Source organism: Helicoverpa zea, chromosome 19, assembly GCF_022581195.2.
Source record: "Helicoverpa zea isolate HzStark_Cry1AcR chromosome 19, ilHelZeax1.1, whole genome shotgun sequence".
NCBI classification, from domain to species: domain Eukaryota; kingdom Metazoa; phylum Arthropoda; class Insecta; order Lepidoptera; family Noctuidae; genus Helicoverpa; species Helicoverpa zea.
The window spans coordinates 8,552,575-8,574,724 of NC_061470.1; the positions used below are offsets into that span (position 1 = coordinate 8,552,575).

The 22,150-nt window shown below is 37.5% G+C and overlaps 2 protein-coding genes across 2 annotated transcripts; one reads left to right on the forward strand and one right to left on the reverse strand.

Annotated features, from left to right (window-relative positions):
• Positions 1–9,259: 9,259 nt before the first annotated feature.
• On the reverse strand, positions 9,260–13,440 carry LOC124639657 (cyclin-dependent kinase 1). Its single transcript, XM_047177099.1, has 7 exons — positions 13,032–13,440; positions 12,772–12,916; positions 12,210–12,344; positions 11,676–11,785; positions 11,348–11,461; positions 11,132–11,234; positions 9,260–10,877 (listed from the first exon to the last, which is right to left on the reverse strand). Exons 1-7 carry the CDS (start codon positions 13,178–13,180, stop codon positions 10,671–10,673), a joined length of 963 nt encoding a protein of 320 aa, XP_047033055.1. The 5' UTR covers positions 13,181–13,440; the 3' UTR covers positions 9,260–10,670.
• Positions 13,441–16,009: 2,569 nt separating this feature from the next.
• LOC124639638 lies at positions 16,010–21,733 on the forward strand. Its single transcript, XM_047177078.1, has 3 exons — positions 16,010–16,057; positions 16,939–17,192; positions 17,677–21,733. The coding sequence occupies exons 1-3, from the start codon at positions 16,010–16,012 to the stop codon at positions 21,731–21,733; spliced, it is 4,359 nt and encodes a 1,452-aa protein (XP_047033034.1).
• The last annotated feature ends 417 nt before the right edge of the window (positions 21,734–22,150 follow it).

Genomic DNA, 22,150 nt, shown 5'->3' on the forward strand with positions numbered 1-22,150 from the left:
GAAAGTTGTAGGCATACATAGGGTAAAAACTTGATACTCAGGTGTACGCCTAAAAGCACTATTCAACAGTGAAGATTTGGAGCTGATCTGATGATGGAAACCAGAGAGGGTCGAGGGAACTCGACAACTGAATATGTAAACTACCTCGTGTTTGGGCTTAAATTATTTGTATTGACAAGACCTTTGCAACAGTGAAGGTTTGAAGCTGACCTGATGATGGAGACCAGAGAAAGTCGAGGGAACTCGACAACTGAATATGTAAAATACCTCGTATTTGGACTTATATTCTTTGTATTGATGAGAACTTCCCACTTGTATGGATAGTGACAACTATACGTATCACTGAAAAGCTTTAAATAAAAAACTTTTTTACAAAAAAATTAAACCGACTTCCCAAAACACTAAAAAGCAAAAAAAAAACTATTTTTAGGTGCATCGGCCTAGAAGTCGGTGGCAAAATTAACTTAGTAACATCCATTAGACACCGAATTCTAGGCCGATGCACCTAAAAATAGTTTTTTTTTTGCTTTTTAGTGTTTTGGGAAGTCGGTTTAATTTTTAAAGTTTTAAAAAAAAACCAATACTTTTCAAGTTATTGGCAATTGAAAATTCGCAATTTTTTCACGTTTTTCATCGGTTTTTTGCAAATATCTCCAAAAATATACGTTTTATCGAAAATGTATAAAGAACAAAATTGTAGCAGGTAAAACAACGAACACTTAGTTTTTTTTATAAAATGTCCTAAGTGCAATATTAAGCTAGATATTAAAGATCAAAGCCGTTTTTTATTTTGTCTGAAATTTAATCGTTGTGGTCAATGCCATGTAGCGGCGAGTAGATGTATTTTATAAATTCTAATAAAAATGGGTTTTGTAGTGCTTGAAATAAGCTTTAAGATGAGCACTATTAAAAGTCTTTTGCACGTAAAATAAGTGAGCTGTATTGCAAATAAGGGGAGCATCTTATATTTTTTCTTTTAAATCAATGGGTTTCATAAGTGCCATTTCCACCAAAATTAAAATTAATCGTATTCCGCCTAGGATTAACTTTATTATGAAGAGTTTGATAGATAGTATCAGTTTGGCTGCTTCAGGACAGATATTTTTCAAAAAAGTCGCGATTAACGAAAATAACAAAATTTCAAATTAAAGAAAAACCCACTTGTTTTTCATAATATCTCAAAAATTACGACAGATACGTATAAAAGTGTACTGATAAAAAAATTAGGTATTTTTCTGACAAACAATTAGGTTTGTTTGTTTTTTCTGTCGAACAAAAATTGACGGAGATATGATTGTTTAAAGAGCGCGTGGCAGCGCAATCACAGCCTCTCTTAAGCCCTTTAACCCTTCACCGTTTTAGAAAAAAGTTCTTTACTATATATTGCAATGATGGATGTTGTAGCTCTCTTAATTACTTTTACAGTGTTTTTTTATAAATTGTGATAGCATGAAAATTGAAGGAGTTACGGTCCAAAAACTTGTCATATTTTTTTCTACTTAGTAACTGAAAACTTCGGAGTATCAATATTTGGAGCAATGTGAGAGTAGGCAGTATAATAAAGAGTCACAACTATTGTAATGTGTTTATATGTAACCGGAAAATAATAAAACTCGTAAATTGATCAACTTACTAAAATAATATATGGCATAAACTACGTCGATTAAATTTCAGACAAAATAAAAAACGGCTTTGATCTTTAATATCTAGCTTAATATTGCACTTAGAACAGTTTATAAAAAAAACGAATTGTTCGTTGTTTTACCTGCTACAATTTTGTTCTTTATACATTTTCCATAAAATGTATATTTTTGGAGATATTTGCAAAAAACCGATGAAAAACGTGAAAAAATTGCGAATTTTCAATTGCCAATAACTTGAAAAGTATTGGATTTTTTTTTAAACTTTAAAGACAACTTATGCTTAAAATTAGGTCTTCTATCGATATCCGAGGTTATTTTGCAAAAAAAATATTCACCCCAAAGAAGGGGTGGCAACCACCCCCAGGGGGGGTGGCGGAGTTCAAATCATATTCACTTTTGAAGTTAAGGGTAGGATGAACCTAATTCCAAAATTTCATGCAAATCGGTTCACAGTAAAAAAATTCGGAGGTTAGACCGTATTTTTCGCTTCAATGACTGCACTAACTAGAAAATTGTGGTAAGCTTGTCCGACAAAGATCATGCTGCATATGGAGTGTCCACCGTCCGGAAAATATAGATATATTTTAAGATTTGGTATAAAGTACTGACAATTGGTGTGAAGTATGTTAATAGTAAATGTTGCATTTAGAAAGTCGTTTCGAATGATATATGTATCATTACTACAGGAGGGATTTATTAACTTGAAAACACCTATCGATAAAATAATCTTATACAAGCTGTTGATTTGCATCCGTGCCATATTCAAGGAAGTAATTATGCTAATGATTCTCGACCCAAATCAATAAAAAAATTGGTACGTAATTTTTTTTCTTTAATTTTTTTTCGGAATTCCGTAAATGTCATCTAGCCTTATTTAAACTTGGCGCGTGTGTTACTGGCGTTAAAACCGTGCTGCACCCTCACACAAACGCAAACACAAAGCATACGCAACGATCACTCATAAATTTCATTCATAAAATTGGATTACTTCGGAAATACCACGACATTACAATGCCAAAAATAGCAGTGCATATTAGTTATTTCCCATCTACTGTAATTCCAATCGATTATTTACTTATTGTATGTCCTCCTCCTGAACTATGGCACAAATGCAAATCAACACCTTGTATAAGCTCTAGCTTCTGAAATACTAACAATTCGCCGAAGTTTTTTTAATATGAAATGTTGCATTTAAAAACGTCTTTTGAATGATGTATAACTCATTACTAGAGATGGGATTTATTTAATTGAAAACATCTATCAATAATTATAATTTTAAATAAGCTCTAGCTTCTAAACTACTAACAATTTTTCGGAAGTATGTTAACACGAAATGTTTCATTTGGAAAGGTTTTTCAAATAATATATAATTTGTTACTAAAGAAGTAATGGATTAGCTTGACAGAACCTACCGATAATATATTCTTAGAAAAGCTCTAGCTTTTAAAGTACTAACAATTTGTCGGAGTTATGCTAATACAACCTTGCGCTTAAAAAGATCTTTTGATTGAAATATGGCTCATAACTTCAAGTGAGATGTTATTCCTTAACACAATGTAAAGTATCAATAATATGCCTTAGGTCAGTTATGTCTTCCAAAATACTAAGAATCGGTAAGTGGTATGTTAAGACGGAATATAGCGCTTAAAAAGATCTTTCGATTGACATATGGTTCATACCTAGAGGTGGGACATTATTCCCTAACATAGTAAAACCTATCGATAATACGCCTTATTTGGGCTATATCTTCTAAAATACTAAGAATTGATAAGTGGTATGTTGAGACAAAATGTTGCACTTAAAAAGACCTTTTGATTGATATATAGTCCATTAATAGATGTGGGATATTATTCCTTAATATAATATAAACTATCAACAATACGTCTTAGTCAGGCTACTTTTTCTAAAATAGTAATTAAAATTGGTAAGTAGTATGCCAATTTAATATACTTAAATAATGCACGTGAATATCTAAGTCAGAAATTGACAAAAAGAATAAACTTCTTCCAATTGTAATATTTTTTTCTCATTTTCTTGTCGAACTGACTATTTGCCTCACTACATTTGTCGGACAAGTCGATATTTGCAATAAGAATAGTATTATCTATCATTGTTGTATTTGACCGACATGTATGTATGGGGAGACACAGTGACTTCATATCGACATGTTTCGGATGGTGGACACTCCAAACGCAGCATGATCTTTATCGGACAAGTTGACCACAATTTTCTAGTTAACTTTATTGAACAAACCTCAAAAAATGAAACGTGTATGTACGAAGAGCCATAGTGACGTCATATCGACAATTTCAGGAGTCAAGCATTAAAAAACGCAGCGGCACCAAAATTTGCGCATTCGAAAAGTTTGTCGGACTCATCGTAAGGAAGACACTCACAAAGTCTTAAATGTATATGTATCAAAAAAAAATTTGTTCGCCGGCCTGGGGACTATTAGTTTTAATTATGAAGCAAGTTCATTGAGCTCTGTCTAGTCTAGCTTGCATGCAAAGACATTTAGATAAATGTGATAAGCCAAAACATTTCAAAAGCAGATAGAAGATGTATCTCTTTGCTTCTACTATTTAGCCATCATTATTACAGTTTCCACTGTCATGCAAACACTTTTGCAAACTTCGAAACATACATAGGTTTTGTATTAAAACTAAAATTAATCGAGTATTTCTGGCGCATTTCGAGAATCGAACCCGAGTCGTCGCGCACTGCAAACCAATAAACCAATAAGAGGATTTACCATAGTCGCATATGACTGAATTTCTTAATTATTTATAACAGATAAGATACATAAGAACTGGATTGATCTCACCAGGCATTATCACTCCATGCCTCTTGTAATATCTCTGCAAACAGCGCTAGGCCTTTGCGCGTATAATAACAGCAGAGAGTCACACTATGTGACACCACAGCGAGACAGAAGTAGAGGTTCCTTCCACACGAAACGCACGAGGGACCTCGCGATTGTTGACGAGCTGCTCCACTCGACAGACAGGATACATGTTCCCAGCTCACGTATTAGGTACTATTCTCGCCATAAGACAAATGTACCACATGAGACTTATACCGTGTGTTTACGGTTCTTTCGAACAACTGGAAACGTACTCGTTTGTTTGTTCTAGTGTGTCCACAGAATGGGGAACTGTTGGGGACTATCAACCAATCGATATTTTTTATGGTCACAAGTGACCGAACGAAAAGATATTCCTTGGTATTATTTCTGTTACAGTGCACTTACACGAGGACGTGTAAAGCGCAGGATGGCCGTGTCGGCGCGGCCCAATATTGCTGGCTAGTTCCTTGTTGGTGGTCGTCATGGTGTTGAAAGGTGGCACTCCGCACAGCATGCAGCAATAAAGCATGCGCAAGAAACTGTAGCACATACGTTGTCAAATTATGTGCTTCTCACGTAGTTTCAGTTTATCTCCGATATCTGTAGTCAGAAGGTTAAGGAAGTAGGCTTTGGGCTAGATTCAGGCATATCATGCATTCAGGCGATCAGGTGATCTGTTTTATTTTTCATGTGGTTCTCAAGTTGAGTTGCATTGGCCTCATTGGTCTGGCAGACGCATAGGACGACTGTTGTGCAGATTCGGGTTCGATCCCCGGGTCGGGCGGAAAGTGCTTTGTGGGTTTACAGAAACTCTCAAAAGTAGCCCGAAATCTATAAGTTCGTGATAGACACCTATCCATCAGTGAGTTTATAAATGTTGATCATACGCTTGATATCTCCCCGGTTGTATTGGATTACCGTCTCAACCAAATATGAGAGTAACAGTGCATTTGTGTCTGCCCAAATGCTTGTGAGCTATAGTGTGCCTTGCGCAGCTGGCTGATCTCCTTAGAGAGAATCGCTGTTATGACCAGCAACTGGTTTAGATGCTATTCAGTCACACATCCGAGACAATTTTTTTCTTAGCTGAAATAAGTATTTCAATTGTGATACCCGTGAGATGACGTCACATAATAATGCATTTACGAATAAGAATTATTGAGCCGAGCTCAATTATGGAACAGACTAAGTTAAAATTCACTAAGTTTTAGGTAGGCCTGGTAGTTAGGTCCTCGTAATTCCTCATGTGGCTCGTACTGGCACTGGTAAATATTGTGCGTTACATTGGATCAATGCTCAGCAGCAAGTACCCATGCGAAAAGTACTGTTAGTTGCAAGTGTTACTAGTAGAGTAGTTAAGCGACGAAGAGTGCCTGTGTGGCTTTAAAGATATATCTCGCTACGTCCGACCTTTAGAGTTACGTTTTTGCTGACTACTTAGTGAATACCGTGTGTTTACGGTTCTTTCGAACGACTGGAAACGTACTCGTTTGTTTGTTCTAGTGTGTCCACAGAATGGGGAACTGTTGGGGACTATCAACCAATCGATATTTTTTATGGTCACAAGTGACCGAACGAAAAGATATTCCTTGGTATTATTTCTGTTACAGTGCACTTACACGAGGACGTGTAAAGCGCAGGATGGCCGTGTCGGCGCGGCCCAATATTGCTGGCTAGTTCCTTGTTGGTGGTCGTCATGGTGTTGAAAGGTGGCAACGTCAATTGAAATAACCTTATATGGAGTCTTAAGGAGAATGCACTCTGATCTTATATACTTTCAATTTGTTTCACCATCATGACCTTTTACTTACCATTATTTTATAAAAGATGATAAAACTGCATACATGTCAATTTCAACCGTTAATCACTTATGTTTGTTGGCACGTGATTAACGATGAGTAACGGTGATATTTTGGATTACTATTTTGATTTTGTGTGTCAAAGTTTTGTGTGTCGTGCAGCTATTGGCTTATCTAGCCATAAAAGAAAGTGCTTGCGGCACTAATAACCGCATAGACAAGCACTGCCACAGTTGTCTGACCAAGATGCTATGTGGCCAATGATGATGATGATGATGTCAAAGTTATAATATTAAGCCATGATTTATTTCTTTGAAAACTTAGATCTTTCAAATGAATGGTCAGCAGTGGCCGAGCGAAATGTGACCTCCTTGGCTTTCTTTGAGAGCTGCAAGGCAATTTGACAATGACAAGGACTTTGAGGACGTTCGAATGTACATGAGTCTTTGTGTGCGTGCCATGAAAGGGTGCATGAATATTGATGTGTTGATCTAATTGACCTACTTTCAATGACTGATTTTGACCTTGACTGTAACTTTGAGACTTTGAGAACATACGACGGTATGGGTCTCTGTTACCGTGGCGGTGTTACCCTGGAGGCCGCTGAGAGAACATACGACGGTATGGGTCTCTGTTACCGTGGCGGTGTTATTCTGGAGGCCGCTGAGAGAACATACGACGGTATGGGTCTCTGTTTCACGTCGTCATAGTATGCAACCTAAACGGCTTAATTGCGCGCCTATGCTATGAAGGCGTAAAATGACATGCAAACTGGGAGCCTCTGTCACCCGGCAGTGTATGGGGAGTGATGGAAATCCGGATTCTGTCATTCACTATTCACTGAATCATATTTTACCATTCGTGAAAAGTCTGAAGCTATTTTTTTTCTTTTTGTTTTAAAAATTTTCATACATTTTTGTCTGTGGGCGCTTGAAGTGCACACATGCGCCCATGGTACGTACGAGTAACAAATAAAAATAAAAGGAAGTTTTATTTTATTTTCTTCAAGATGTATGCTTCAGTCTTATTCACGAAGCTGGGCAGAATATTGATATGTTCCCCACATATGTTTCAGAATACGAGCAACCTCATGCTGGTTCCCATGGGGAAGATAGACCTGAGGCTAATGACGCGAATGATGGTGCAGCCGAAAGCCTGGATGAAGGTGCAGTCAACGACGTGGATGACGATGCGGTCGAGGACGCCACGCCGTCAGGAACGGCCGTTTTAGATGTCAATCCTCCTTGCGCCCAACCTGCACCGAGCAGGCTGGCAAGAAGAAGAAGTTAAGATGTCGACTGCGATGACGGACCTTCAGAATTGACATGATTTCCAAATTATCTTCAATGCTGTATTTTTAATAACTTTGTTTTGATATCGTTAAATCATTTATAAAAGTAATGTTTGTAAGCAATAAAACTTGCACGGTTGTATGTCTATGAATTATGTGTTTTTAATGTTTGTCTACCCCTTCTGATCTGTCTTTTAAGAATAGTAACAAAGACTGGCATCGGGAACATGGTCTAATGAGGGATCTAACAGACAGGGAGCGGTCACGCAGTCAAGCCCTCAAGCGGTCAATTTTGCGTTCTTTGGGTCATTTTTTTGGATTTATATTTCATTTTATAATAGTATCTGAATCGAATGACGGGGAGTAGCGACCCCGCCGGCAGGGCTATATATACCAAGTGGTCCAGGGAGAGTATACTGTCCCCCACCTCCGGCCGGCCGGAGTGAAGCATGACGTGACGGGGGATATGTCTCCCGCATCCGGTTTGCCTTCATTGGCCGTCCAGAAATCCGGGATTCTTTAGTCCCGAGTTCTGGTAGAGACATACCTACAATAAATAATATTTTATCGTTGTTTTAATACTTTATTCGTTTCATTATATTTATTTATATATTTTATATGTTTCTTTATATACCTAACTGATTTTTGTCCCTTAATAAATAAATAAATATTACTGGTTAAAACTGTTATTGCGATTCAATTTTATTAACTTAGCATAATCGGGCCTCTGCTACTAAAATAATACCAATCGTATTGCAATGACATGGTGTGCTACTGTTCTGACTTTCAATCAAATTTATTTAGAAAAAGAAGTCATTTAGAAGATAACATTTTACTTTTGGCAAAATGTTCACCTTTATAAATGAATTTAGGGTCATGGCACAGTATAGCGGCACCGCAACATCACGGCTCCACACCAACATTTAAGTTGTCATTCAATTTAGAGCATTAACGGCCAGTTTCTTCATCAAAAATAAAAGTCAAAGTAATGTCTAAAGTAAAAGTAACGGTCAAATTCGTTTTTTCAAGGCTAAAATGACAGCAAAACTAATAGAAAAATCGAATTTGACCGTTACTTTTACTTTAGACATTACCTTGATTTTTACTTTTGATGAAGAAATTGGCTGTAAATCGTGTATATTATAATATATTTCGTGTCAATATGAAAAAGCCAACGGCGAGCAGTCAGCGCGCTTGCCGCTACCACACAACTCGGCTCGCAGCCCGCGTGCTGCAAGCGAGCGGACCTCATGCGTACAGCGCGCCGACGGCATGCTCATTACGCGCCGACTCCGAGTCGGCAGCGAAACAACGTCATTACGTCGTGTTCAATCATAACTGTCTTAAAAAGCTTACACCTCGCGGCCAACGCGTAGTTAGGGCGCTGGCAGCTAGCCGTAGTCTTAATTCGAGGCGACGCCGTGCTGTTGCGGTGCCGCTATAATGTGCCATGACCTTAAGTCGCGTCGTCAGCAGGAAATGCGCATTTGAAGGCTTTATGGTGTCTGTGAACTTAAACTTTGATCGTGTCGTCATTGCCGTATTGGACAAAATTAGTTTAAAAATATCGTAGTCATGAAAATGGATGCGAGAATCAGACTATATTCAGACGCAATCCAATCGCAATTTTAACCATATTTTTGAGGGGTGAATACACATGAAGTGATAAATGAAAACTACGTTTTGCTTAAAACTTGTCAATTATATTTTAATTATTTTAAAATTAAGATAATACCTAAATAATTATTAAAATCAATGTAATTAATTCATTATTCATGTTTAGCTAAACAAAATGTAACCCAGTGGTCAGAAGTCCAGCGCAGACCCCAGAGGAGGAGGAGGAGGATATTTGCACTTTATTTCAATAATGTTGATTTCCTAGTGTCTCACCTCTCCGCTGCGCTCTTCTCGGACTGCGCTGGGCCTTAAGATGTAGCCAAGAGCATAGTCCTAGTATTAAGTTTCCTTTTTGGCACATAATATGATTCAATTAACTTATTTACAGCATTATTAAATTTATTTACTGACCACTGTGTTGTACATAAGAACTAAAGTTCACAAGACTGCCACGATATTCCGCAGGCATACAATAAGACAAACATTCCACATTTAAAAATTAAATTGAATATAATAAAACTGAAATTCACCTTAAGTATAAGTTAAAAGACGACTACACAAACATGGAAACCAAAGAACCTTGTCAGAACAGAAGAAACGCATGATACCACTGAGATAGTGTGTCGTACTGACGTATACCCACACACATGCACCCATCGGGACGCCAAACACAATTATATGGAAATTAAAGTGGGTTAGAAACTAATACCACTTGAATATGTTAGCGCAACACGTGGTACCATGCACAATATAAAGCTATCCGACCTAGCCGACGACGCTTTCAAACGAATGACCCCGCTAAAATATTTTATTTACATTACGATTAGTCTTACAATACACAATTTGAAGGCCACATGTTACACATTTTCTATGAATTTTATAGAATTCAATTATATTTCCATCACAGACACAATTGTTTTTGTTCACTGGTGGGCAAAGATAGAAGAGAAGATAAAATATTAGAGTCAGTCTCATAAAAGATGTTTAGTGGAAAGTCACGATGAATAAAATGGTAACACATATGATACTGAAATTAACATTGTAGTATTTATGTATAGCATAAATAATTAAAATATAAAATGTTGAAATAAAATTATCCACAATACAGAATTTGAAGAAATATATAAATACAAGAAACACACTTCAAGTGCATACCTATTATAAATGAAATATATTTGAATGTTGGTTTATTAAAACATGATCACAGTGACCGAAGCTTCTCCCATACAGTCGTAAATATCAGAAAAACACCACAACTAGATGATTTACAACAATAAAATTGTTATTAATTCAGAATTGTGTCAACATGTAGACAGGAAATGGTGAAACATCAAGAAACCATTTTATTCCGAGTTTTCCGTCACAAGTCCAAGCAATCACCTAAAACCATTAGATATTTGGGGATTTACATTGACGTAGCGAGCAGTGTGACCGAGTGGCGGAGGTGCTGGACGCGTGACGGACGGCTGGACGCGCTAGACGCTCTGTCCGTTGCAGTCGCTGTCGGGCGAGTGGTCGGGCTGGCAGCGGATGTAGGCGGCGTTGAGCGTGAGTCCGGGCGGCAGCTTCACGTCGCGGAAGTAGCGATGCCGCCGCGTGTCCTTCGCAGAGATGCGCTTCACCGGGTCGTATACTAACATCTTCTGCAGCAAGTCCATGCCCACTTCGTCTAAGTTTTGTACCTGCAAATCAAATTAAACTTTACTGCTATTGAATGATAACAGATTTCTAATAAGATGGCTTTATTTCTGAGACAGTTATGGTAAGTAGTATAGTAATCATAATAGAGCAATCATCTTCTGCTTCTAATAGCTCATAATGTATGTGTACAATTCTATTATAAGAATTTAATCAGCTTACTACCAGACATAATCATATGTGTTGTACACCTGTCTCCAATTATGTAAAATATAGATTATTTCAGTCCTTAACTTACATGATTATGAAGATTGAATGTGGTCCAGTTAGGGAATGTAGGTTTGTAGTCTGGCAGTGATGACACTCCTGGCCAGATATCTTCAGTAGGGGTACGAAGCATTCTGAAAATTATTATTTATTTACAAATGTCATAGACCTAGTCATCTTATGAAGATGAACATATTTTAAGGAAAAGATCCATATGTTTATGGGGTTACATAAATGTATATTTTACCTGAATATGCGGAACAGTTGATCAATCTCTGAATCTCCTTGGAACAGAGGTTTCTTTGAGGACATCTCTGAAAATATGCAGCCCACCGACCACATGTCTATGGGACATGAGTACCTGAAAGCAAAGATAGCATTCCATTTGCTTTAGAATTGAAAAGATCATACAAGAAGACGTCCAATTTTTAAAAAGAGTAATTTATATAACAATTCATATCTTAACTTGGTAAAATTGCAAATTCATAGTTAAGAAAAAATACCTGGACCAAAAAAAACATGTTACAGGCTCCAGACAATAATATAAACAAACTAAAGGTATTAACAACAAGTACCTCTGACTGCCCAGCAGGACTTCAGGGGCCCTGTACCACAGCGTGACCACTTCATGTGTGTATACTCTCACTGGAACTCCAAATGCACGGCCCAGACCAAAGTCAGCCACCTGGAATTATATCATTGTAGAAAATTAATTCGCAAAGATTATCCTGCGATCCATCTTGCTTGATGAAGGAGTGAGAGTATGGATAAAGGTCAACTGATCTAATTGTCCTATGAGACAGTAGAGTTTATTTAATTTAGGTGTGCCTTTGCGATTTAGGGTATTTAGTTGATCCAACATACAAATCAAGTGTTTTGATAGATTTAATACCAAATTTATTAGTGTGTACAAGTGTTACCCATTTTCATACCACACCAATAAAAAGAAGATGAGCATTTGGACATTGTGGCTGTTTGTAACTAATTCAGGACCTCTACACAGTAGAAGTTATTAATCAGAATGACAAATAAGCTCCTTTTTAGTAGTGTGGGAAGTAGGAGTATATCAATAAAACTGTAAACAGTAGTGATTAAGCAGAGCATCTTACTTTAATAATTCCAGTCTTGTCAATAAGCAAGTTCTGTGGCTTTAGATCCCGGTGGAGTATTCTCCTCTGATGGCAGTACAGGATGGCGTTGTTGATCTGGTACAAGTAGCTCTTCACTACAGATGGGTCCATGAACTGTAACCAATGCATTGTTAACTTATAGTAATATTATAAAGCTAAAGATGTTGTTTGTTTGTTTGCTTGAACGCGCTAATCTCAGGTCCAATTTGAAAAATTCTTTCAGTGTTAGATAGCCCATTTATCGAGGAAGGCTATAGGCTACCTCCTTTTTAATAGAGTTTGTGCAGAGGTTACCACGGGATGCGGGTGATACAGCTGGCAGAAGCTAGTGTCTAAATATATGTAATAAGGTATTGTGCTGTCTGTTGAGATAAGTAAAAAGTGAATTTAAAGGAATTGTCACTTTGTTTCTGAATACAAGTGGTATGGCTTAGAGAGAATTTCAGAGTAGAAGAATGCAGTAGTTATTGAGTTAAATATCACTGCTCACAGATAAACACTTGAGCCAATAACTTTGTATAAAAAATTGACAGATGCATACTTTCCCAGATCCAAGCGAGTCCATATATTTCTTCAAGTCCATGGAGAGGAACTCGAAGATAAGGTACAGCCTGCTCTCCTCCATGAGAACATCTTCCAACTTTACGATGTTCGGGTGGTTCAGCTCTTTCAGCAGTGATATCTCTCTGATCATGAAAGCATACAATAGGTTATGTTTTTCACTTGCAACATGTTTTCTTTAGAGAAGTGTAATAGTTTTATGTGAAAATTGGTCTCTTAACTCAAGGAATATGCGTTTACCTAATAGCTGTGGACGGGATGCCTTCGTCTTCAGATTCCAAACGAATTTTCTTCATAGCCACAAACTGCCCAGTAATTTTGTTTTTTCCTTTGTACACTACACCATAAGTACCTTCACCTATTTTCTCAATCTTCAGGAAATCATCCATGTTGTAGGTAATTTTGGTAGATTTTCAACGATAAGTTTAGCTAAGCTTTGGGCTATTTCCTCAGCAAGCCTCAGTTTTCGAAATTTTGCTAATACATTTATGAAGTACTATATGAAATAAAATATTTATTATGTGTCAGTCGTGTTAACATTTGAAATAATATAGAAATAAGATTATATACTTGTTTACTGATAAAATTAATAAAATATCGTTACCGATCCACAACGACTTTCAAACGTAATTTTTTAAATTATTTGAATGAATTGTTTATTCCTTTGTAACCTTTTTTTTCGTCCCGTTATTTTGTCTATGACATAAAAACCGCGTTCCGAGTTATTAGCAGGCCAAAAAGCATTTTTTAACATTACGAGCACAAGTTTCAACCTACTGAATGCTTCTAATGTTTACCTTTTTGCGATGGAACGCACGTTACCATAGACTAAGAAAAGACAGTTTGTATCTCTATGATACAGAACCTCTTTAACTTCGCGAACTCATAAATAAAAATAATGCATGTATTTTCTTATCAAAAAGATAAACGAAGTTTTGTGTTGCGTTATTTTTGTTAGTTTCGAACAGTTTTTATTGTTCAATTATCTTCCGACAACGTTCAGCGTTTTGACATTTCATCGTTTCAGAACGAGTAAAGTTCAGCCAATGTGCCATTCGAAGTTCTAATTAAAAATGCGCGGGAAATGTGTTATTCGAAAATCGGGGCTTATTGTATCAAAAACAGGCTAAAATATTGTAATGTTATTTTGTAATATTATGAACATCCTGCCGTTATGAAGTTCTTATTATTTTGGGGTATTTGGTAGTTCAGAAGGAAAATCAGAGTCTCCTTCCATATTTATCATGACAGGCGGAGAATAAGGTCCGCTGCGGAGTTTGAACAAATCTGAATCGCATTATAGTACGTACCTACTTTCATGATATAGGTAGATAGTTATTTCATAGTGGTTACCCATGATGATCGTGAATGTCCACGATGCAGACACAATAGTTAAACAATCCGTCTGGATCACATGACTACTGCCTACTACTAGGTATTCCTAAAGTTACCTAAAGTTGTCGCCTACTGGGTAACTTAATAAGTAAGGAAGCAGTAGTAGTAAGGTACTTACCTAAACTAGTAACTACATATTATAGTAATCTATGCCTAAACATCAATGGCCTTACTACAAAAACTTTAGCAACTGTTTTACACTTGTCTAAAAAAAATGTGTCTCCAAAATGAACCATATGTCAACGTCATAATTTGACATTTTTTTAGACAAGTCCTAAACTGACGTTAAAAAGTTTTTGTGGTAAGACGGCAAAAATCTTCGGCTTCGTCCCGAATTTTACCAGCGGCTTTATTTTACCAGCGGCTTTATTTTACCAGCGGCTTTATTTTATTTGTACTTAACCCTGATGAAAGACAGAGATGAGAGCACAAAATATTAAAAAAAATACTTATGGGCATTTTCAACGGTTAGTGATAAAGTCTCTGATAGCCTATCAGGAACTTATAGGAATAGGTAGATAAACTGTAACTTGGATTTGCAGTCATGCTAGACGAGACGAAGTGAGCCATCGTAGGCGAAGATCTGGGGTCCGATTCTCCTAAGTTAATAATGTCAAAATCGAATAGAAATCGAATCGCAATATGATCGCAATAGCAGTTTTAACCATATCGGGCATTCTGCTACTAATAAAAGACCAATCGTATTCGATTGACATTTGATTGGTGTGCGATTGGTCTGCTATTTTGATAATTTTGGTCTATACGGTAGTTTGCTGTAGGTAGAATCATTTTGCAATCGTAAATCATTTGCAGACAAAATGATTCATTATTGAATGACAGAAAAGGATAAAAACGTTAATTTCAAAGAAAAAATAGCGGAATGCCACATACGCTTCAATCATAATCGAGTCGGGATCGGATCTCAGTCGAATCGAGTCGAACGTCAATCGTATGTTGCTTAAGTAAAATTAGGAGAATGGGGCCCCAGTGGGCTATGAGTTTCGGATGTCTTATCGTCCTTCCATCTTCTAGGAGATATAGTTACCGGCACGGATATTGAGCTCTCGGTGGAAGAGTGGGGATCGCTTTGCGCACTGTACACATAAGGCAATAAACCAATAAATCGCTTCTGCGCAGGTGAAGGTCAGGGCTCAATATCCGTGCCGATAACTATAACAGGTACGCGTTGTTTCACGCGTTCCTAACCGAGTGTCAGTAAACTCCATTGAGGCGTAGGTACCTTCCACGTCAAAGACACTCGTGCACGAAGGGTTCCGTACCATTATTTATAAAACGGACAAAAAATCACGTTTGTTGTATGGGAGCCCCCCAAAATATTTATTATATTCTAGTTTTCAGTATTTGTTGTTATAGCGGCAACAAAAATACATCATCTGTGAAAATTTCAACTTTCTAACTATCACGGTTCATGAGATACAGCCTGGTGACAGACGGACGGACGGACGGACGGACAAAGGAGCGAAAACAATAGGGTCCCGTTTTACCCTTTGGGTACGGAACCCTAAAAAAGCTAGATACTTACATACAGGATTTCTTTATCATTCAAGAATGTTACATAAATCACATAAAACAGTTTGTTCCATAAAACTAGATAATTTATCTGCATATTGATATATTTCTGCTAAGGATGCACTTTTGTCACGTTTGTATGTCGCGGAGACGCGGCGCGTGAGCAACCCGCGGTATGGAAACCGATCCTATCAGTTCGATCTACAGACAGATCGAAATTATGATAATGTGCACAATATTAAGGTGAGGAACTGAAGGTTAGGACTCATTTGGAAGGCATGTAAGCTCACAAGATGTGGGTGACGACAGTTTCTTTGTACCTGCTCATATTTTGTGGATATGTAAGTAATAATCATTTATTTTATTGTTTTATATTAATTTTCGGTTTAATTATTATTTATATAGCTGTATTTATTTACGCGTAACTGCTTTTTACTGCTGACCATACGTTATAAATTATACTGGCAACAATATTTGTGTTTAAAATATTCTCCTAAGCAACCTACCTTCTATATGTAACGTCAATTATCGAGATCGGTCACTAATATGTACACCACGGCCTGTCGTGCAGCCGTAGTGCGGGCCGTATTGCGCGGCACGCAAATATCAACGACATTATACGTCGGGCTCTTGTTGCCGTCGGAGTGCCAGCTGTACTGGAACCAAATGGCTTGGCACGCGACGACGGTAAGAGACCAGACGGCATGTCTTTATTCCCTTGGAAGATGGGTAGGCCTTTAGTATGGGACGCAACCTGCGTCGATACTCTTGCGCCATCCCATCTTCCAAGTTCTGCGTGCTGTGCTGCTGCTGCCGCTGCGGCTGCGGAGAACCTCAAGCGGCGGAAATATAGTGGCCTTGTCGGCAACTATATTTTCGAACTGTTTGGGGTTGAAACCCTCGGGTCGTGGGGTCCGAATACGCACACCCTATTTAAAGATCTGTCTAGGCGGCTGGTTGACGCTTCTCGTGACCAAAAGGCTCGCTATTACCTCGGACAAAGGATCAGCATGGCCATCCAACGAGGTAATGCTGCCAGCCTCTTGGGTACGCTCCCAGTTGACAGCGATGGGGATGAATTTTTTGACGCTTTTTAGATATAGTGTTTTTTTTTTATTGTTTTAATAGGATAGTTTTTTTTTGTGTTGTAAATATCTATGTATATAACTATGTAATTAAACACAAACTAAATTATTACATTAATTTCTTTTCATCTTTGCAGACTTCATCACAGCCAGTGACAGACGACGGTGAGAATGCCCGACAAACGCGTCAATTGGACTTCGTTGAGTGCTGTCCTTGCCCGGGCACTGGGCAAGACTACGATGTTCAGGAGACTTCCATGTTCAGAGGCGCTGATGGATCCTTAACCCGGGCTCTGGATGACTGTCCTTGCAGGTCGAGAAGTGCTGACAACGAGGGCGCCTCATCCATCTTTTTTCCTACCTCTGTGCGCTCAGATGGGTCGTCGATAAGGTATGATTCATTATTTTATTTTACATACTAGGTACTTAGCTTTCGCCAGCAGATGCATCCGCGTTCCGAGAGAAATAAATATGCGTGTTTATTTTGTAAGTCAGGATTTACTAAATAGCATGTTAACCTTCGTCAGGAATGATCTAAAGAAATCCATACAAAATTTTTTAAACGGTTTTGATTTTTTCTGTTAGGAAAACGGGCACGCAAATTCACTTTCGCATTTGTAATTCTTATAGTTATTACTAAGTACTAACATAGTTTTCACGAGTAGCTGTAGGGTAACTTGATGATTAATAATTACAAACAGCAGGCTACTTAAGTACTTACCTTACTATTTACCTACAGCCATTCTCAGCCATTTTCGTGTAGTCGTTAAAAGTTCTGGATTCGAAACGAACATACATGTGAAAAGGATGCGAGTGATATCTTAGTACTATAAAAACCAATAATATAATTAATTACTTCATTTTATGTATTTCAGGTCCACAGATAAAAAAGATGAACTTAAACCGCTCTTGCATCCAGAAGTCGATCTCGCTTCATCTGTCTTACAAACCCTACGGGAAGCCACTGACGAGGAGTACCGGGAGGCTCTCGCTCGAGATGCTGCCAGGAGTATGGCTCGAGCAGCCGAAGAAACAATATTTGGAGACGCAGTGCCAGAAGCAAGCAATGGTAATGTAGTAACTATCATAGTAAAACCGAAACAAACAAACAGTTTAGACGATATAATCCCACAAGAATCTCATAATCAAGAATCTCGTTGTATACATGCTCCGTTAGAAAGCTCAAGAACTAATCTCGGTAAAATGCGACTCGCTAAGAAACCTAATCTATTGCGAGAAATGTTTGGTTTGCCAACAATAAGTAAGCCTGCTGGCCTTCTACATAGAGATGCACTAGATATGGATAGCGGCATGAGAGCTAGTAATGTTCAAGAACTTGTTGTTCCTATTGATGGAAATACTTTAATAGGCAAAACCAACATTCTGAGTAATACAGAAGAACATGACAGTCTAATTAAAGCGCCTAATTTCAAACTACCTTCAATGAAGAATAGATTGAAGGACTTCTTATCTAATCGGTCACCACTAGAAGCCACAAAAATAAACACTTCCCCTTTACCACCAATACCAAAGTTGAAATTAAATAATCCTTTATCTAAAGCGAAAGGCACGAACATCGAAGACCTCAGTTTATCACCTAGTAACATTGAAGAACAAGCAAAGTTAAGCCTTCTAAAAGCCAAATCACATCTGGAGAGTATTTTTCAGAAACCTAAGCAGGATGGTTTGAAAAACTTATTTAAATTAAAAGATGTGGAATTAGTTCCTCTCAAAGATCTCTTTAACAAAGCATCGAATAATTCCCCGCCAAGCATCTTTAAAAAAAGTGGTAAAATGATTTTGTCAGACGAAGATGAAAACCTTGAACGTTCCCAAACCACAGGACAACAGGGCGTAAAAAATAACGACGAGATACTCGATCATGATGTCAGTCCTAGTAATATAATTGAAAAGAAGAGTGACCCCAACTGTTTTGTTCCAAATGACTCTTTTAAAACCGCTATCAGCGAGAATGGACACATTGAGAACCTGAACGATAAGTCAAGTTCAACTGAAGAATTGGCATCAAATCCTGAAGTTACTACATCTAGCGTTGATATCGGTAGAGATACCGAGTCGAATGAACTTGGATACTTGGATAATGATGATAATTGCAACGTAAAAACCATACCCGTTACAGAATTAAATCTCCCAAAATCAATAGAAAATATTATTGACGATGAAGCACAAAACACCAGTGGAGATGAACTCAATTCAGATATCTCCCAAGAACAAACACCGGAGTCTACGGACAATGAAGAGACTGAAAACTCGGAATTTATTTCAAATGATGGCGATGATTGTATTAATCAATTTAAGGACGCCGACTCAAGTGGTGACTCTAGCAACAACATAAACAATTTTGTTAAGCCTGACGATACAAACAAAGAAAATTTTGAAACAGTGCTTAACAACAATGAACTAATAAAAGAACCTTGTAGCCAAGAAAGACAGGCTACTTTTGAAACAGCTGACACGACTACCTCGGAAGATAGCCCTCAGAAGCCGTTAATCAAACCGCTTTCACTAGATCAAACTCTATCCACTATCAAAGAGAATATAATTAAAACTATTGAAAACTTAAAGATTCCGAAACCTAATCCAAAAACTGCAAACATATTTAATTTACCAATTCCAAGCACTGATACAGAAAACAGGGAATCATCTCCTGTGACAGATGAAAAAGTTAATCCTGATTGTACAAATGAAGAGTCGAATCCAGTAACGACATTAAAGCCAGCAGACGATAGTTGTATAGATAATTTAGAAAATAATAATGATTCTCCGGGAAAGGTCAGCATGCAAGATTTGCAAAAAATATCAAATGAAATGTTGCAACGAGAAGAAGAACAACGAAAAGCTAAAACATTAGACTGCAATGAACCTTCGCAAGAAGTGACTGATGCAAATGTGGATGACGACCCAACAATAACAACAAACCAAAGTGAAATTGACAATATGGACCCCGAACCATCCGCAAACACGCAAAACGAAGTAGTTACGGACCCACAAAACTTGGATGAAATAGGCGATAATATTGCAAACAGAAAAGAAAACACATGTGTCAGTGAATTAATGTTACCAAAACAAACGACTGACCAGAACACAGATGCAAATGCAGACGCAAGTGAAATAACTGATATTATCGTATCGCCACTTTCATTAGGCAATGTTTTTGAACCAAAAGTCAATGTTTTCGATATATTAGATAACCCAATTCCAGAAATACAAGATGGGTTTAAATTGCCTCCTCTACCAACACTCGATGATATTAAACTTAAACTTACTGACATGTTTGACAATACGCCACGAGAAGTAGAAGAATGCTCGGTTTCACAGACAAAAACAGAACCGATGACTGATCCGTTAAAAATCTTAACACCAGTAATGAAAACCGACGCTAGTGCACCCAACTTTCAGTTAAAGAAATCCCCATTAACTTTAGAAGATTTCAATTTAGATATGCTTCAGCTAAATCCACAAAAAAGTTTAATTCCAAAGCTACCTAAAATAGACCTGCCTTTACATAAAACAAAACTTCAATTACCCGAGTTAAGTTTGAAACCAATCAATTTAAAATCTCCGTTGGAAGACTTAAATTTAGGACGAAACAATCTTTGGCCAAACATCCCCGATAATCAATGGGAAATGGTTCCTGATTTAAAGGATTTAGGAAACCGAGTAAAAATGAACACACAGAAAATAACCAAGTCCCGTAAGCCTGCCACTTTAAGAAATAGTCTCACTGCAAAACCAAGAATAGGTGATTTTACTGGTGATATACACTCGCAAGCTAAACATACATTGAGAAGTATGCATCAATCTTTGGAATCTAAGTTTCGGGAAGCAACGAAACCTGTACAGTTACAGCCCGATGAGTTATTAGAAACCATATCAAGGAATCATGAAGATATGAGTGACAAACTTAAAGCTTTGCATATAGATTTCAATGATAGAATTGAAACTATGAGAAATAATCTTTTTGATAAGTCTAGGTTCGCAAATAGTGGTTCGCGCAGTAAAACCTTTACCACGTTTAGCACGCAGAACAAAGATAAACCGTTTTCTTTGAAAGCGACGCAGCCCAAGTCACAAGCGGGTAGACGAGAACAGAAGAAACCATTAAAAACGAATCGGCTTGACCAATCCAGATCCAGCGGAATTGGATCTTCACAAATGCCGTCTAACCAAAGGAAATTCAAGATGCCAACAGCTGCAAGCGTGCCAGTGCCGAGAACTATTGAGGTTCCTAGACTGAAAGCTTCGCTGACGAAATTACCAGGACCTGTGGTACAGACATCAGATATAATTCCTGAGACCCGAAATATGGCACCTCTAGATAAGGAACCAGCGACATTATGGAAACAAACAAGTAGGAAATACATTACAAATCCGAGACTAGGAAAACAAATCAATCCTTTTAAAGACAGTAAAATAAATATTTCATTTTCTACGACACCTCGACCAATGTTAGAATCGAGAAAACATGATTTTAAAGGATCCCCTAGTGAAATTAACAAGTCCGTAATATCAGCACCGACTTCCAGGCAGTTAAAGAATTTTGATACTTATAACAGGGATAGTGAAGCCAAGCGCCCAAGCCAAGCATTTGAGAGATCTTCGACCAAATTAATCAATGGTCGAGAAAAAGACGCAAATGTACCTTCATTGAGTAAGGACTTACAATCTTGGCCTAAACCTACTGAAAGTGCTTTTCTGTCAAAAGTTAAAGAAGCCGTTAAAGCTCGAATGTCTAAAGTGAATTCGCCTAAGAGATTGAAACAGGATATTGTATCTTCTGGGGATAAGAATGTTCTCAACTCAAATACTGATATGGCGAGAGCAGCGTCAGAAAATGTTAAAGCGATTGAAGGCAAGGTGCTGAAGGAAAATGTTTCATACAAGTGTAAATTGCTTTGTACTAAAGAGTGATAATAAGGTACGGAGAGTGTTAGAAAGAGTCAATGTTTGTAAAGTATGATTGGTTGGTATGATTAATTTATTTGTAGGAATATTTTTATTTAAGCTAAAACCTACGCTAGAATAATTTGTTAAGTGTTTTGTACATATCTTTTATATAAAAATGATATTTTAATACAGTGTTTGTATAAAATATAATACAATCAAGTTATTAATGTTGGGTTTTATTTTTGTGATTCCTTTTCATACTACAAGTTAGTTCTTTTGAACTAGCGTAGACCGGAGACATAGACGGAGAAGTTTATAGAAAGTACTCAATGTGGTAAAAAGCAGGGTTTGCTACGGCGAAGCATGGAGCGCTACGATCGCGTAGCATAATTAGGACACTAGTGAACTACGCTAATTTCCGAAAAAAATATGTTGTGGTTG

What these genes read in the sequence shown, in the direction of transcription:
- LOC124639657 (XM_047177099.1), bottom strand. Translation starts at nt 13,180, where the DNA reads ATGGATGATTTCCTGAAGATTGAGAAAATAGGTGAAGGTACTTATGGT. An exon ending in ATCCCGTCCACAGCTATTAG is followed by an intron (nt 12,917 to 13,031) that starts GTAAACGCATAT and finishes TTTCATGATCAG; the next exon opens with AGAGATATCACTGCTGAAAG. An exon ending in CATTCAATCTTCATAATCAT is followed by an intron (nt 10,878 to 11,131) that starts GTAAGTTAAGGA and finishes TTTGATTTGCAG; the next exon opens with GTACAAAACTTAGACGAAGT.
- LOC124639638 (XM_047177078.1), top strand. Translation starts at nt 16,010, where the DNA reads ATGTGGGTGACGACAGTTTCTTTGTACCTGCTCATATTTTGTGGATAT. An exon ending in TGCTCATATTTTGTGGATAT is followed by an intron (nt 16,058 to 16,938) that starts GTAAGTAATAAT and finishes TCATCTTTGCAG; the next exon opens with ACTTCATCACAGCCAGTGAC. An exon ending in TCAGATGGGTCGTCGATAAG is followed by an intron (nt 17,193 to 17,676) that starts GTATGATTCATT and finishes TATGTATTTCAG; the next exon opens with GTCCACAGATAAAAAAGATG.